This window comes from Jaculus jaculus, chromosome 4 (assembly GCF_020740685.1).
Source record: "Jaculus jaculus isolate mJacJac1 chromosome 4, mJacJac1.mat.Y.cur, whole genome shotgun sequence".
NCBI lineage: Eukaryota > Metazoa > Chordata > Mammalia > Rodentia > Dipodidae > Jaculus > Jaculus jaculus.
Genome location: NC_059105.1, coordinates 139,594,115 through 139,609,072, shown reverse-complemented (window position 1 = coordinate 139,609,072; position 14,958 = coordinate 139,594,115). Strand labels below are relative to the sequence as shown.

The window sequence follows — 14,958 nt, the reverse complement described above, 5'->3', positions numbered from 1 at the left end:
TTATAAAAGGGCATAACAGAATCTCTGTATGGCATGGAAGTTGAGTAATGAAAGGAAACAATTCCCAAACACTTGTTGAGCATGTCCTACTTGCCAGTGTTAAGTACATATAAACAACTCTCCAGATGCTATCATGGTTTCCAAATCATCTATGATATACCAAAAATTACATTTCCAAGTGACACACCTCCATGTGAGTATCTAGGAACTATCACCTTGAAGGAAATATTCCCTCTTTCAAGAACATTCTTATTTTTGAACAGAATTCAATCTTGCTAAAAGCTTGTTTTTTTAAATAAATTTTTATTTTTTTAGTAATTAATTTTGTATTTAGCAAATACAGTCAGTTTAGTATCATTATTAGGCTCATCCGTGACCTATCCCTCCCTTTGGCCCCTCCTTGTTGATGTATATGGGTCATACATTGTGGAGTTGGCCCACAGTTATAGGTAGGATAAATGTCTCTGCATATCATGACCCAACATGTGTCTCTGAAATTCTTTCCACCCCCTCTTCTGCAAAATTTCCCTGAGCCATGTTGGGTTCATTTTTGGTCTGCTTCAGTGATGAGGTGTTGGGGGCCTCTGGATTTATGATTTGGTAGAAGTTTATTTTTCTCTGTGTTGATCTCCTTCACCCTTGTGCTGGTACCCGGTTCACCAAGAAAACAGCACCTTTGCTTATTTTGCAAATTTTCCTTAGTTTCAGCTAGGGCCCTTTTAAGGTATGATGGGGTGGCTCTCTCCTTAGGATCTGCATCTATCTGAAAAAGAGAAGCAGATTCTCCAAGTTAGCATCAGGACAAATGAGATACCCTTTACATTTTTTTTTTTTTAATAGAGAATTTAATAGGTGTAGGCCCTCTTATAGCCCACGATTGATGGTAGCTTGATAATGGAGAGTGGGCTTATGTTTGGATATGGTTCTGACTTGTTTCCCAGCTCCAGCTATGGGTCTTGTACCACTGAGTGGATCAGTTAGCCAAATCATGAGCAGTTGGTTCCCCACCATGGCTATGTGCCACTATTGCACTTGTGTGGGCATCACAACAGGTTGTTTGCTGCTAAATAGGTTAGACCATCAATTGCTTGGACAGATATTGGTCATTTTTCCCCAGTTGCCTATGTAGCACCTTCTGGCACTAGATGTGCTGACTGTCTGGGGACTGACTCTATTCCAGCGTATAGCCATGCCATTCCATTTTACATGTCGACCACATAAGGTGTCTTCAGCTGTAGGGTCTTACCACTAACCTTTGGTGGGTCATCAAGTACTCTGACAGAAATCTGTCTTTCTTTTAGGAAACCTTGTATGTCTCTCTGATCAAAAGCTCATTGTGAATGATACCCACATGCTTGTACTGGGAGTTATAGGTCAGTGCCCACTTAGAAAAGGGGGGTGGGGAGATAACTAGTATAAAAGAGTTGGAGAGAAAAGAGAGAGAGATGGAGAGAGAGGCTGTAGAAGATTAAGTTCAGTCTTCATCATACCCTCTCCAGTGTCTTGTGGGTCAGGTGTTCCCTCTAAAGGCCTGGTGAAGGTTCAGCCATTTGGTCCACCTTTTAGGAAGTAGAATTTTATGGTACCATTGCCATTTGGGTCTAGATTTGTGTTTCCCACCCCCTCCGTTGCCCTCCCCACTCATCCTACTGTCTAATCCATGAGATACTTTCTGGGTATGTAAGGCATCTTGGGTAGATTCAGGTTAAGTGCTGTAGATGAGTGAGACTATGTAGTGATTTTCTTTATGTAATTTGGTAAGTTCACTGAGAATGATCTGTTCCAGGTTCAACCATTTTTCCTCAAATTTCATTGTGTCATTTTTTTCTTACTGCTGTATGGAATTGCCTTGTTTAGATATACCACATCTTATTTATCCATTCTTTCAGTGATGCACATCTGGGTTGATTCCAGATCTTAGCTATTACAAATAGAGCTGCTAGAAACATGGTTGAGCAAATCTCTCTGGCCTGTGGTTTGAAGGTTGTAGAGTAGATGTCTAGTAAGGGAATAACTGGGTCTGTTGGTATCTCTACAGTCAGCTTTTTCAGTAGTCTCCAGATTGCTTTCCAAACTGGTTGTACCATCTTACATTCCCACCAACAATGAATGAGTGTTCCTACTTCTCCACATCCTTGTCAGCATTTATTTTCATCTGATTTTTTGATGTTTGCTATCGTTATTGGGGTAAGGTTGAATCTCATAGTTGTTTTAATTTGTATTTCTCTGATGGTTAGGGATGATGAACATTTTCTTAAGTATGTGTTTGCCATTTGTGTTTCTTCCTCTGTGAATTGCCTGTTCAGCTCTTTGCCCCTTTATGTGAGTGGGGTGTTTGACTTTTTACTGTTTAGATTTTTGAGTTCTTTGTAGATTCTAGAGATTAGGCCTCTGTCAGGTGGACAACCCATGAATATTTTCTCCCATTCTGTGGGTAATCTATTGGCCTTGATTATTATATGTTTGTCTGTAAAGAAACTCCTCAGTTTCATGTGATCCCACTGGTTTAGTGACTATTTAAGATTGTGAGCTACTGGAGTTTGTTCAGGAAGTCTTTCCCCATTCCTATATCATAGAAAGTACTTCCTATGTTGTCTTCCAGTAGTAATCAAGTTTCTGGTCCTATATTGAGGTCACTGATCCATTTGGACTTGAGTGTAGTGCAGGGCAAAATGTGTGGTCAAGTTTCAATTTCCTACATATGGTTATCAAGTTTGTCCAGCACCATTTGTTGAAGATGCTATCTTTATTCCAGCCTATATTGTTAGGGCCTTTGTGAAATATCAAGTAGCTTGGCCCAAACTCTGGGTCCTCAAGTCTTTTACATTGGTCTATACTACTGTTTTTATGCTAGTACCATACTGTTTTTATTACTATGGCTTTGCAATATAGCTTTAGATCAAGTATGGTGATGCTATTTCTTTTGCAGAGGATATGTTTGTATATGTGAGGCCTTCTGCCTTTCAATATGAAATTTGAGATCATTTTTTCTATCTCTGAAGAACACTGTAGGGATTTTAATTGGAATTGCATTAAATCTGTATATTGCCTTTGGTAGGATTGCCATCTTCACAATGTTAATTCTGCCTATCCAGGAGTATGGGAGGTCTTTCCATTTTCTCAAGTCCTCCTCAATTTCTTTTTTGAGTGTTTTATTTTTTTGTTTTATAGATGTTTCACTTCCTTGGTTAATGTTATTCCAAGGTATTTTATTTTGTTTTGTTGCTATTGAAAATGGGACCATCCTTCTGTCAAGCTCCCTTTTCACGTCATTTTCTGATTTTCTTGATGCTTCTTGGAATTCATCCTTGCATTTCTTTATGTCTTCATTTAGGATGGCCAGCTGATTTTTGAGGTCGTCTTTTTTTTTACTCTCCCTCAAATCTCTTACCTGTCTTTGAGCTCCTTCCATTTTCTTATCTATTAGGTCTAGTCTAGTGATGGCAGCACCCACACAATTATCAGTCCTTTGTTGCTTTTCTGCAAATTCTATCAGTAGCTTGTTCAGGGTTGCATTGCTCATAGCTTCATTTTGGTGTTCTGATCCTAATGACTCTTCTGTTTTGATTAGAGATGTTCATTGTAGGACTGGGTGATCTAACTGTATTTTCTTGCATTTGATTTTTCATGTTATTTCTTTTGCTCTGTGGTCTGCCCATGGGCACGTAGGTAGGTGGATCAGCCTGGGCTCAAGCACAATGGGAATCTGAGGCAGCCTGAGGCAGTTGTCAAGCAGCCTGGGCTTTGGCTTTCACTTATCCAAGCTGCTCAATCTCCTGCCTGGCTGAGGTGCCAAAGTTGCCTGAGCTCTCACATGGTTCTGCGCCAAAGGTGCCTGTGATCACACTAGGAGGGACACTGAGGCACCAACCACTGAAGCAGCCCAAACTCTGGCGGGGGACACTGGGACCTGGAAGCAGTCTACACTCCACCGCAATAGGATCTGCAACAGGATAATTGTGGCTGGCTGGCGTGGCAAACAAGTTGGGGATGGCACCTGAGCTGGCATAAGTGAGAAACACAGTCTGAGCTTTCCTGGCAGTTGCTATAAGCCTGGCTTCGAATGAATGTGCAGTGGCCGGAGTAGTAAGTAGTGAGTGGTTGGAGCAGTCTAATCTTCCACACACAGGGATTGATTGGCATGGTGGCACTGTGGGTATGGCGGCTACTTGGGGAGAGGGATGGGCTACCCGCCCATAAGGGAATCAGCGATTCCGTTTTCCCCCCTCTCTGCCCTCCTGCTGGCAATCTATTGGAGAGTTATCTACCCTAAAAAACCCAGTGAACACTTAATGTCTTGCCTCTCTTTCCCCGAGATCTGCAGCACAGCTAAGTGATCACCGTCGTGAAAAAATACATTTTATTTATTTATTTTTGCAAGAGGAAGGGAAAGAGGGAGTGAGGGAAGGTAGGAGAGAGGGAGGGAGAGAGAGGATGGAGAGACAGAGTGAATATGGTACATCAGGGCCTCTTGCCACAATAAATGAATTATAGACACATGTACCACTTTATGACTCTGGCTTTATATGATAAAGTCATAATCTGAAGGTTGGTGACAGGAATTTCTGAGGATGGGATCTATTTGCAGGAAGTAAGTACTAAGGTTATATCTTTGAAAAGACTCTATTATTTCTCTCTTCTTTTCTTCTGTCTCTCTGCCTCTCCCCACATCCAGTCTGGCAAAACATAAGCAATCTCTGTTTGCCACTTGCTTCCACAGTCATTTTGGCCCTAGTTCATTTAGGCCCAAAGCAATGAATCCAACTGACCATGGGTGGAAACCTCTGAAATTGTGATCCAAAATAAATCTTTTCTCCTTGGAATTCTCACAGGTATTAATACCAGCAATTAAAAATGGACTAACACACATACATTTTATTTCTCAAATATTTCTTTTATTCTATTATTCTAATACTGTTATGGACTGAATTTGTCTTGCTCTTCAAATGATATAGTGATACCTTAATCCTCAATATTTCAGTATATGACCTGATCTGGGAATAGGATAATTTCACATAGAAGTGTACATTAAGATGAAATCATACTGGAATAGACTCAGTCCCTAATTCATTACAACTTGTAAATTTATAAAAAAAATAACATGGTGGGTGTGGTGTTACATTCCTTTAATCCCAGCACTTGGGAGGCAGAGATAGGCGGATCACTGTGAGTTTGATGTCAGCCTGGGACCAGAATAAGTTCCAGGTCATCCTGGGCTAGAGTGAGACCCTACATTGAAACAAACAAACAAACAAACAAACAAACAAACAAACCAGCAAACAACAACAACAACAACAACAACAACAAACAGTGCTGGAGAGATGGCTTAGCAGTTAAGGCACTTGCCTGCCAGCCAAAGGAGGTAAGTCCAATTCTCCAGTACCCAAGTAAGCCAAGTGCACAAGGTGGCACATGCGTCTAGAGATCATTTGCAGTGGCTGGAGACCCTGGCATGGCCATTCTCTCTTTCTCTTTCTGTCTCTATGCCTCTTTCTCTCTATCAAATAAATAAATGTCAAAAAATAACATTTAAGCAGTTGTAATTAGAACAGATACCTGAAATAACAATAAAGAGCATTGGTTTTTTTTTATTCAACTGATCCCACTGCTTTTAAGTCTGTGGTACAGCAGCAAATCGTGAGAGTGACATATGACATAATAATATGATAAACAGAGAATGGAAAAGAGCAAGAAATGGTGGCTGGTGTCTCATCCTCATTCAAGTACATACCCTAAATGATCAAAAGATTTCCAAATGGATCCTGCTTCTTAATACTTCCACCACACCTCGAAATCGAAGCTTTTAACCTGTGGACCACTGCTGAACATTCCAGATCCAAACTATAGCAAACACCATGCAATGAGAGACATGGGGCACAGCAAGGAGAATACTACATGAAGATGAAGACTGGTGTATATTTCTATTTCCACTGAAGTCAAACTCTCTCCTGCAAAGTGCAGTACAAATGCACTGTCTCATTAAACTAGACCTGGGTGTGATTACTTCTTTGGTTTGAAATCAGTGGGTGAATAGACATGTGTACATGTTTCCCTAGGAAAAGGCATGGACTAGAACTGGCACTCTAATAGAGACTGATAGAACCAAAGATGAGTTTGAAGAGAGCAGTCACTTGGTCCCTGAGCTTATTGATAAAGCATGCAACTGAGACTGATCTAAGATCCATGGGGGCATGCTTGATATGACTACTAATCTCCATTTAGTATGGCTTGACATACCTTTTTCTGAAATGAGAACTGTGTATATACCTTGTGGGTGATAATACATGCAAATAAAGTTGAGCTGAGTGTGAAGTGTCTTTGGAGAAAATCCCAGGGTGACTATCTTCCTCTATATACTATGAGGTGGCGTGCCACCTTGATGCATGGGATCTGCCTTATGAGTACAGGGCCATCCACCCTATGGCTGATGCATTAGACTTCTTGATTATAATTTGTGAGAGTATAGGAAAGGATTTCAGGCAGGCTATGGAGGCAGTTGTGTGGCCTTTCCTGTAAGCACTAAGAAATGTTACAGGACCTAGAGTCACCTTTGTGGATATCTAGATTAGCCTCTGAGCATGCCTACTAGGAGTTATCGTGATTAAATTAACTGAGGTGGGAACACCCATCTTAACAGTGAACAGCACCAGACCTGGGGTCCTAGGTCTATATAAAAAGGAGAGCTGCTTCAAGCTCCTGATAAATGCCTTCCCTGCTGAAATACATCCTTTCCTTAAGTTGACTGTTTCAGGAATATTGTCCAAGTAACAAGAAAGGTAACTAATACAACATGATTGATGCTGACTTATCCATGCAAGGGAGGAGTTACAATGAGTAAAGGATTTGCAGATGTTATCTTTTGCATTAGTCTCTGCTTCAACAGGAGAAGTGAGGGAAATGGAGGAAGATGAGATGGAAGTATTAGCCTACTATTTATTACATTTGGCAGGGTATAAATTGAAAAGAGCACAAATCAATATGTTTTGAACAGTCCATCCTGGGAACCAAAAACTTGGAATACAAGGGAAAAAACTAAGCAGTGAGGAAGGAAGCAGTAAGGTAGAAGTAGAGGATAACTTTCAAGTTTGACTTTTAATACAGGAAAAGCCAATGGTCAGGATGCAGATAGGATTCTTGTTACTGGCCCAGTATTTAAAAAAAAAACAACTATGATAATAAGGGAACAATCTGAATCTGAGCTGCATGATCTGCACTGAATTAAGTTGCTGATATATGGTACTGTCTTTCCTATAGCCAGGATGCATAAGTTTAATAATCAGATGTCCCCCGGAAACTCATGTGTTCTGAATGTTTGGTCTCTAGCTGATGCCAGTTTGGGAGGTGGAGCCTTGCTGGAGGAGGTATGTTGTTGAGACAGGCTTCCCTTTGCTGGAGTTTGGCTCCCTCTCCTGATGCTGTTTTCCACCTACTATCACAGAAGTAATGTCCAGATCATGCCATGCTTTCCTCTCCCTTCTTGAAGCTTCTTTTCCAGACTGTAAGCCAAAATAAAAACTTTCCTCCCATCAGCTGCTCTTTTTGTTTCAGGCTCTCTGTCTCAGCATTGACATGGTAACTATAATAGGAAATTGGTACCAGAGGAGTAGGGTTAATTTCTACTAGAAACCTGACAGCATGGCTTTTGGTCTTTTAGAACTGATTTGTAGGAGAAATATGGAAAGATTTTAAACTTTGGACTAAGAGATGCCTTGCAGTGATATAAGTGAGGATTGATGAACCATTCTGTTGACAGTTGAAAGATCTAAATATGGAAAGAATTGTGGACTATTGGACTATTGAGGCTTAAGATTATGTGGAGAAAGTGAACTTTGACAGAACTGGGATGCAGAATGTGTGAGAGGCTGGTTGTGCCCTTCTCATGTCCTGAGAACTAACACAAAGCTAAATTTCAAAGTAATGGTTGAACAGAGAGCAGAAGAATATGGCACAGAAATGAAAGATTCAACAAAGGACAACAGTTTGGTTCACCTGCACTTCTGAGAGTTTGACAAACTGTTTGTCATTGGGGCAGTAGGAAAAATGCCAGTGTTTTCTTGTTCATGAAAGTCAGCTATTTTTAAAATATTTTATTTACTTGAGATAGAGGAAGAGGCAGATAGAGAGATAATGGGCACACCAGGGCCTCTTGCCACTGCAAATGAACTCCAGATGCATGCACCACCTTGTGCATCTGGCTTACATGGGTCCTGGGGATTCACACCTGGGTCCTTAAGTTGCAGGTATATGCTTTAACTGCTAAGCTATCTCTCCAGCCCATCAGCTATCCTTTTTCCTGAATTAACAAATTTGCTAGCCAATGAGGTACTATGGGAATATAAGACATGCAGAAAACAGAGGATCATTGGATTTGTAATGCAGCTTTTTCTTTCATGGCAGGGGGCATTGAGCATTGTGAGGCAGGTTTGTTAAGAGTTCCTGTGTGGAGGCCCAACTGCAGCCATAAGAATGAACTGTGTGCTGCAGTGGAAATTCCATTAGGAGATGTCAGGGTTATAGAATGGTAACCAGGAAGAGCTGCTGGCTTGGGATGGAGTTTTCTCTGGCCTGTGTGCAGCCCAGCTGGAGGTGTGGAATTGATAGCAAGAGCCTTTAACCTGTGAGTTATTATCCCAGCCCAGAGGGGTAGAATTAGAACCCTGGAAACTTTTATCGTGGCTCTCAGATGAACATGGAACAGCAGCAATGATATTTGCCCTTATTTTAGATCTTACATTGTTTCAATCATTTCTTAGTATCCTTTCCTTTGCAGTGGGAGTGTTTATTCTGTGCCATTAAGTATATCTAACTTGTGTTTTTGTTTTAAAGGCTCATAGTTAAAAGTCTTCAGATTGTGGGGTTGGTTGAACAGTATGGAGATTGATAAAAGCTATGACTTACCAAATTAGACTGAATGCACACTGCATTAATGGCTATGACTTTATGAGGGCCATTGAAGAACATGGTAGTTTGAATTAGGTATCTCTCATACACTCATGTTTTGAATGCTTGGTCTCAGCTGGTGTCACTTTGGGAGGTAAAGCCCTGCTGGAGGAAGTGTGATAGTGGGGGTAGTCTTAGGAGTGCTATAGCTAGCTCCCCCTTGCCAGAATTTGGCTCACCCTCCTGCTGTTGTTTTCTACCTGCTGTGGCAAAGGTGATGTCCAGCCTGTACCCATGTCGTTTTCTCCTGCCATCATGAAGCTTCCCCTCAAGACTGTAAGCCAATACAAAAACTTCCCTCCCATCAGCTGCTTTTACTCAGGTGCTTTGTTCTACCAAGGAGCAGATGACTACAACAGCACCACTCACCAACATCCCTTGTGACCAACTGGCCAATTATTTTGTCTCTTGTTCTCAAAACTTTATGCTCTACATGGCTCAAAGTCTTGGTTTTGGAAAGGGACGTGCTTCTTCCATGAGGAACAAAAATATCCCATTGAAGTGAAAGCTAAGACTTTCTCTTGGACAATTTGGGCTCATTTTGCCCTTGAGTTAATAGGCCAAGGAGTCTCAGTGCTGTCAGGGGTGACTGATCCATATTGCCAAGGTAAATTTGGACTGCTTCCCCACATTGGAGTTAAGGAAGAATTTCTTTGGAGTTCAGGATATCTTTCAGGTAAACTCTTGGTACTACCATGGCCTATGATTAAGATCAACACAAAACTACAAGGATAAGAAATGGCCCAGAATGAAGATGTGGCTTCCCCTTCCAGGTAAAGAACCAAGACCTGCTCAGGTGCTTCCTGAGGATGGAGACAATTCAGAATGGGTAGTAGAATACCACGGGAGGGCATATGGCATGTTACATAGGTGAGTATTGTTGCCATGAGTGATTCCCCTGTTTTTTAAGAGTGTGCACAATACATGCACACACACATTAATATGTTTTCTTTCCTCTATTTCTTTACCATGTAATATAGTGATTAAGATATAATCAGTATTTAAGTGTTGTTACAAATATATATATTCTCATAATTAAGTTAGAGGATACTAAAGACCAAGGATTCCTTAAGGTACTTTGCCAACTATTTGGGGGGAAACAATTTGTTTACAACAGTATATGGTATAATTATGTCATATTTTGACCTTGTGCGTGGTCCTCATTTGCAAATTAAGCATGCCATAAAGAGATGTGTTTGGTTGTCACAGTGTAAGGGAAAGACTTGTGATGGTTAATTTCTGTTGTCACTTGATTGCATCAAGAATCAAGTAAGAGACACACTTCTTGGACAGGTCTTCCTGGCACTTCTCAGCAGGATTAGCTTAAGAGGGACCTGTGCCCACAGTGGGCCACCTCTCCTGTGGTAAACTATATATAAAGTACTTCCAGGAAAAAGCAACTTTTTCCTCACCTGACTTCTCCCTTTTCTGTTGAGTGTACTAACTCTGCTATTGCTATCCTTCACTGACATTGGACCCTGCATGCTACATTATACACATGCAAAGAAAGGTGTGGCCACTGGTGCAAAATGGCATGGCTGCTATGGGTTACAACCATCTGCTTGTTGATTGGCTGTAAGACCTGCTTCATGGGAAAAAATTCATACGTGGAACTGCAAGAAAAGTAAAGGCCAGTGGCTGAAAGAAGGGGAGGAGGCATCACAGGCTCCAGTGGGGAATGCACTCCTATTGTTTTGTTAAACGGATATCCTTGTCAATAAACATGTGTTCATGTATTAAACATGAACAATGTTCATGTATTAAACATGTGTTCATGTATTATTACTGCCCACTTTGGTTTTGGAGGGAAATTCCTGTTTTTTGATTTTTTTTTTCAGCAGGCAATGAACCCTGTGTCAGTGGTTAAGTGCTGGGGCTCACAGGAACCTGCTGGTTTAGGTCTGCTGGTTTAGGTAGCTCAATGGAGATTTTAGTAAGTGATTTCTGGAAAAACCACAATAAAATAAACTTTAGGATTGACAATACTATTCCATTTTTCTATGAGGCATTGTGTTTCTAAGTTTTAAGTGCTTTATATTATAAAACATTAGCATGTTGTAATTTTTAGGGAGAATAAGGCATGCCTTAAGGTTATCCATGCCATCAGCTATTCACATTGAGGTCTTTACCTATTACTGTATTTATTAGACTTTTTACAAGAAACTCATGTTTCGAATCAGTAGTTTCTCCTCAGACACTAGGATTTTCTGATTCCAAATTCCAACTGAGAACATTCTTTCGCCTGCCCAGTTTCCCGGTACAAAGCTGCTTCTAACCTTTTTTAGTTGGTGAGTCCACTTCTTGTGTCCAATTTTGTATACTTATAAAAGGAATCAGTGAACCGAAAGTCAGTTAATGGGAGGGAAGGAATGCAAGTTTCATTTGGGAACTAAACCAAGAGAAGTTTCTTGCTTTATCATGGTTAGTAAGCAGAAGGGTAGAGTTCCAATTTAAAGATGTTCTCTGTGTCGCGTCTCATTAAGAACAGATTAATGGTTGAAAAGCTTGTACAACTAGGATCAGAAACAGTTTCCTTTTTCTTTTGAGAATGAGACAAACTCTTGTTCTTCCTAAGGTTTCAGAGAACTGTAGTAGTCCACCACAATTCCCAGTGGGATCCCAAGATACTTTATTTGTTAGTTAAATGAGACATGGCAAGTGCCGTCCATCCTGGGTGGTGACATTAAAATTTTCAAGTTTTACTTAGCATACTGTCCTCTGGTGAACTTCCTGGACTTGTTTGAAACGTGGACGCGGGAATCTCGGAGAAGGAAGTGGTGCAGCAGGAGCGTGCAGGGGCGGGGCCGGGCCGGGGCTCCCCCGTCCCCTCGGTCCCGCTCCTCCCGCCGCGGGGGGCAGGGCCGCGCGCTCGCCACTATAAAGGCCCCGGCGGCGAGGCTCGCCCAGGCTCGCCGCGGCTCCGCCCCGCCACGCCTGCTGCGCTCCCGCCCGGGCCCGCTCGACCCTCTCGGGCCTCGGCTGCTCAGGCTGCGGGGGAAGATGGCTGCTGCGGGCAAGTGCTCCGACGCCGAGCTGCAGGCCGCCCTGGCCGACGTGCCCGACCTGGCCCGACTCCTGGACATCGACCCGTACCTGAAGCCCTACGCCAAGGACTTCCAGCGCAGGTAGCGCCGACTCCGCCGCCACCTTCCACAGCGCCTCAGCGCAGCCCGGGCCCCGCTCGGCCCTCCACACACGCCCCCCGGCTCCTGACCCGTCCTCCCGCGCGTCCCCGCCGCCCCCAGCGCGCGCCCCGCCCCGCCCTTTTCTTCGCGCGCCCCGCCCCCACCCGCGCGCCCCGCCCCTTCCTTTTCTCCGCGCCCCGCCCCGCCCCCCGCGTGCCCCGCCCGCCCCGCCCCTTCCTTTTCTCCGCGCGCCCCGCCCCGCCCCTTCCTTTTCTCCGCGCGCCCCGCCCCGCCCCCCGCGTGCCCCGCCTCGCCGCCCGCCCCGCCCCACCCCGTCCTCCGCGCGCGCGCGCCCGCCCCGCCCCGCCCCACTCCGCCCCTCACTCTACTCGAGGCCGCCAGCCATAGGGGTGCGAGCCCTGTTGGACGTGAGTGGACGTGTCCCGGGCCTGGTCCAGTGTCCTCCTGAGCGCGTCGTGACCGCTCCAGTTCCCGGAGTCGTTGCGGAAACGGGGCGTAACCTTCCGACTCCACTCCCGCCCTCACGGCCGCCGGGCCCGCGGTCTTGCGCCATCGCGGACGTGCCTTGGCTCCTGCGCCGCGGTGCCCTGGGGGACGCTGGGGACGGAGGCTCGGCCTTGGCAGGGTCTCTGACTTTTGCCTTTTTCTCTTTTCTGTTTTGAGACACTACAGTAGTTCAGGCTCGCCTTGAACTCAGTGTTAGCAGAGGTGGCCTTTGAAGGGCTCCCACGGCCTAGGCGCTGCAATGGCAGGCGTGCACCACCACCCCGGTTCATATGAATTAGTGTGGATATCACGTGTGGAGTGTGTAATTGTACTATTCAAAGTTTGTAGTTTACTTCCTGGCAGTGTTTGAGGTTTTGTCTCTGGCAGGTTAGCCAGATTTGTAGAGTCCAATTCAGCATGCTTTAATTGTAACTTGTTTCCTACCATCACACTTTCCTATATTGTTGTACCACATGTTACAATTTAATTATTCTAATCAGTGCAACCAAGAAGGCTTAGTCATAACTATTATACTAGTTACCGGAGTTACGATCATGACTGGAGTAAATTCATTGCAATTTAATAGCGTCTGCTCTTTAAGCAGAGCTACTGCAAAATGAGACACACTTGCTCACCCCCAGGACATAGATAAGTCATAGAAAACATCTACTACTAGTTAGTGATGTGGACAGTATTGGGATGGCCAAAATAGGTTGTTTTGAGTTGGAACACACACACACACACACACACAAAAGCTCATGTCATAACCTCATGTTATTACTTAAATTCTTATGAATGAAATTCTAGAGATTATAAATGGATACAATAGCTCATTCCAGAGTTTGTACATCCTATTGAGTGAGACCCGTTAAATTACCCTTCTAAATTCAATCAGGTGATTCTTCCCTTACATTCTGGGGAGGAGTCTCCTGAAGTTACATTAGAATATGTTGTTTCTGTTCTCACAGAGAACTAGTGTATAATCTTCAAGACTGGATTTGATTTGGAAAAGTAAAAACAAAACAAAACAAAACAATAGAGTGGAAGATGACGACTAAGTGTGATGCCTGTTTGCATGTGCTTATAATAGCGACTCGTATTTACTTTTTTTGTTTTATAAATGACACTTATGACATAGCTGAAAGAAAAGTTGTGGAAGTATTTTTTCCGCCTTTTGGTTCCTGCTGTTTAAGTGATCACAGAAACACATTGTTTGCTCTTTTTTTTTTTTTTTTAATTTCATGCACCTCCCTTTCAACTCCATTGGGATGGAAGCAATTATAGTCATCTTTATTCATCTTTCATGGTTTGTCAAAACTAATGAGAGGCACAAAGGCCAGAATGAAGAAATGGGGTGGGGGGACCCAGTGCTCTTGGTGAAAAGTCTGGTCCAGAGAGCCCTTATGTACTAAACTGTGGCCTGAACTCTATTTCTGTCCTTGCTTCTGAGTAATTGTCATTTTCCAGCACACATATTCCATTTAGGCATGCCACACAGTAATTTGGCATTCGACAGTGGTGACTTTTATTTATTATTAATTATTAGAGACTGCAAACTTGCTTCTTGTTCTCTGGTCTTGTTTATTTATGGTTATGGTTTAAAAGTGCCACTCCCAAAACTCAGGTTCCCCCATATGTTGTATAGAGGGCTGGGTCTTTAAGATGTGATGACAAACTGAGGGCTCCTTCCTCTTGAATGGGTTGAGGCCCTTGGGGGCAGGTAAGGGCTTCCTGCAGGTAGTGGTCCTTTTGCTCTTCTGCCTTGCAATGATAATTGGGTTTTTCTTCTCCTCTGAAAGCAGCAACAAGGTGTCATCTTGGAAGCAGAGAACAGCACTCACTAGTACTTTGTTCTTGAACTTCCCAGTCTCCAGAACTGTGAGACACCTTCCTTATAAATTATATAGTTTCATGTATAGCAATGCTAACAACTTAGGGCATTTGACCTTCTTTCCTCCCTCTCTCCCTCCCTCCCTTCCTCCCTCCCTCCCTCCCTCCCTCTCTCCCTCCCTCCTTCCCTCCCTTCCTTCCTTCCTTCCTTCGTTCCCCTTCCTCCCTTTTCTCCCCCTCCCCACCCCTCTCCTCTCCTTTTCTTTTTTCCTTTTCCTTCTTCCTCTCTGTGTACAATGTCGTAAGACCAAAACAACCATTGAGCCATTGAGATATATAAAGTATGCTTACTAAGGGAATAAAGTAACTTTGAAAATTTGAGGTATAAACAACAATATGTAAGAATGGTCATAGGGGACTGGAGTGAAGGCTCAGCAGTTAAAGATGCTTACATGCAAAGCCTTTTGGCCTGGTTTTGATACCCCAGTACCTATATAAAGCCAGGTGCACGGAGTGGCACATGTGTCTGGAGTTTGTTGTAGCAGCCGGAGGCCCT

General features: G+C 43.4%; 1 protein-coding gene across 1 annotated transcript in view; it reads left to right on the top strand.

Annotated features, from left to right (window-relative positions):
• Nucleotides 1–11,884: 11,884 nt before the first annotated feature.
• Nucleotides 11,885–14,958, top strand: part of Gbe1 (1,4-alpha-glucan branching enzyme 1) — a 282,900-nt gene continuing 279,826 nt past the window's right edge. Inside the window, exon 1 of the mRNA XM_004665512.2 lies at nt 11,885–12,065. Within this exon, the coding sequence (XP_004665569.1) occupies nt 11,941–12,065 (125 nt within the window). The 5' untranslated portion in view covers nt 11,885–11,940. The remainder of the gene's footprint in view (nt 12,066–14,958) is intronic.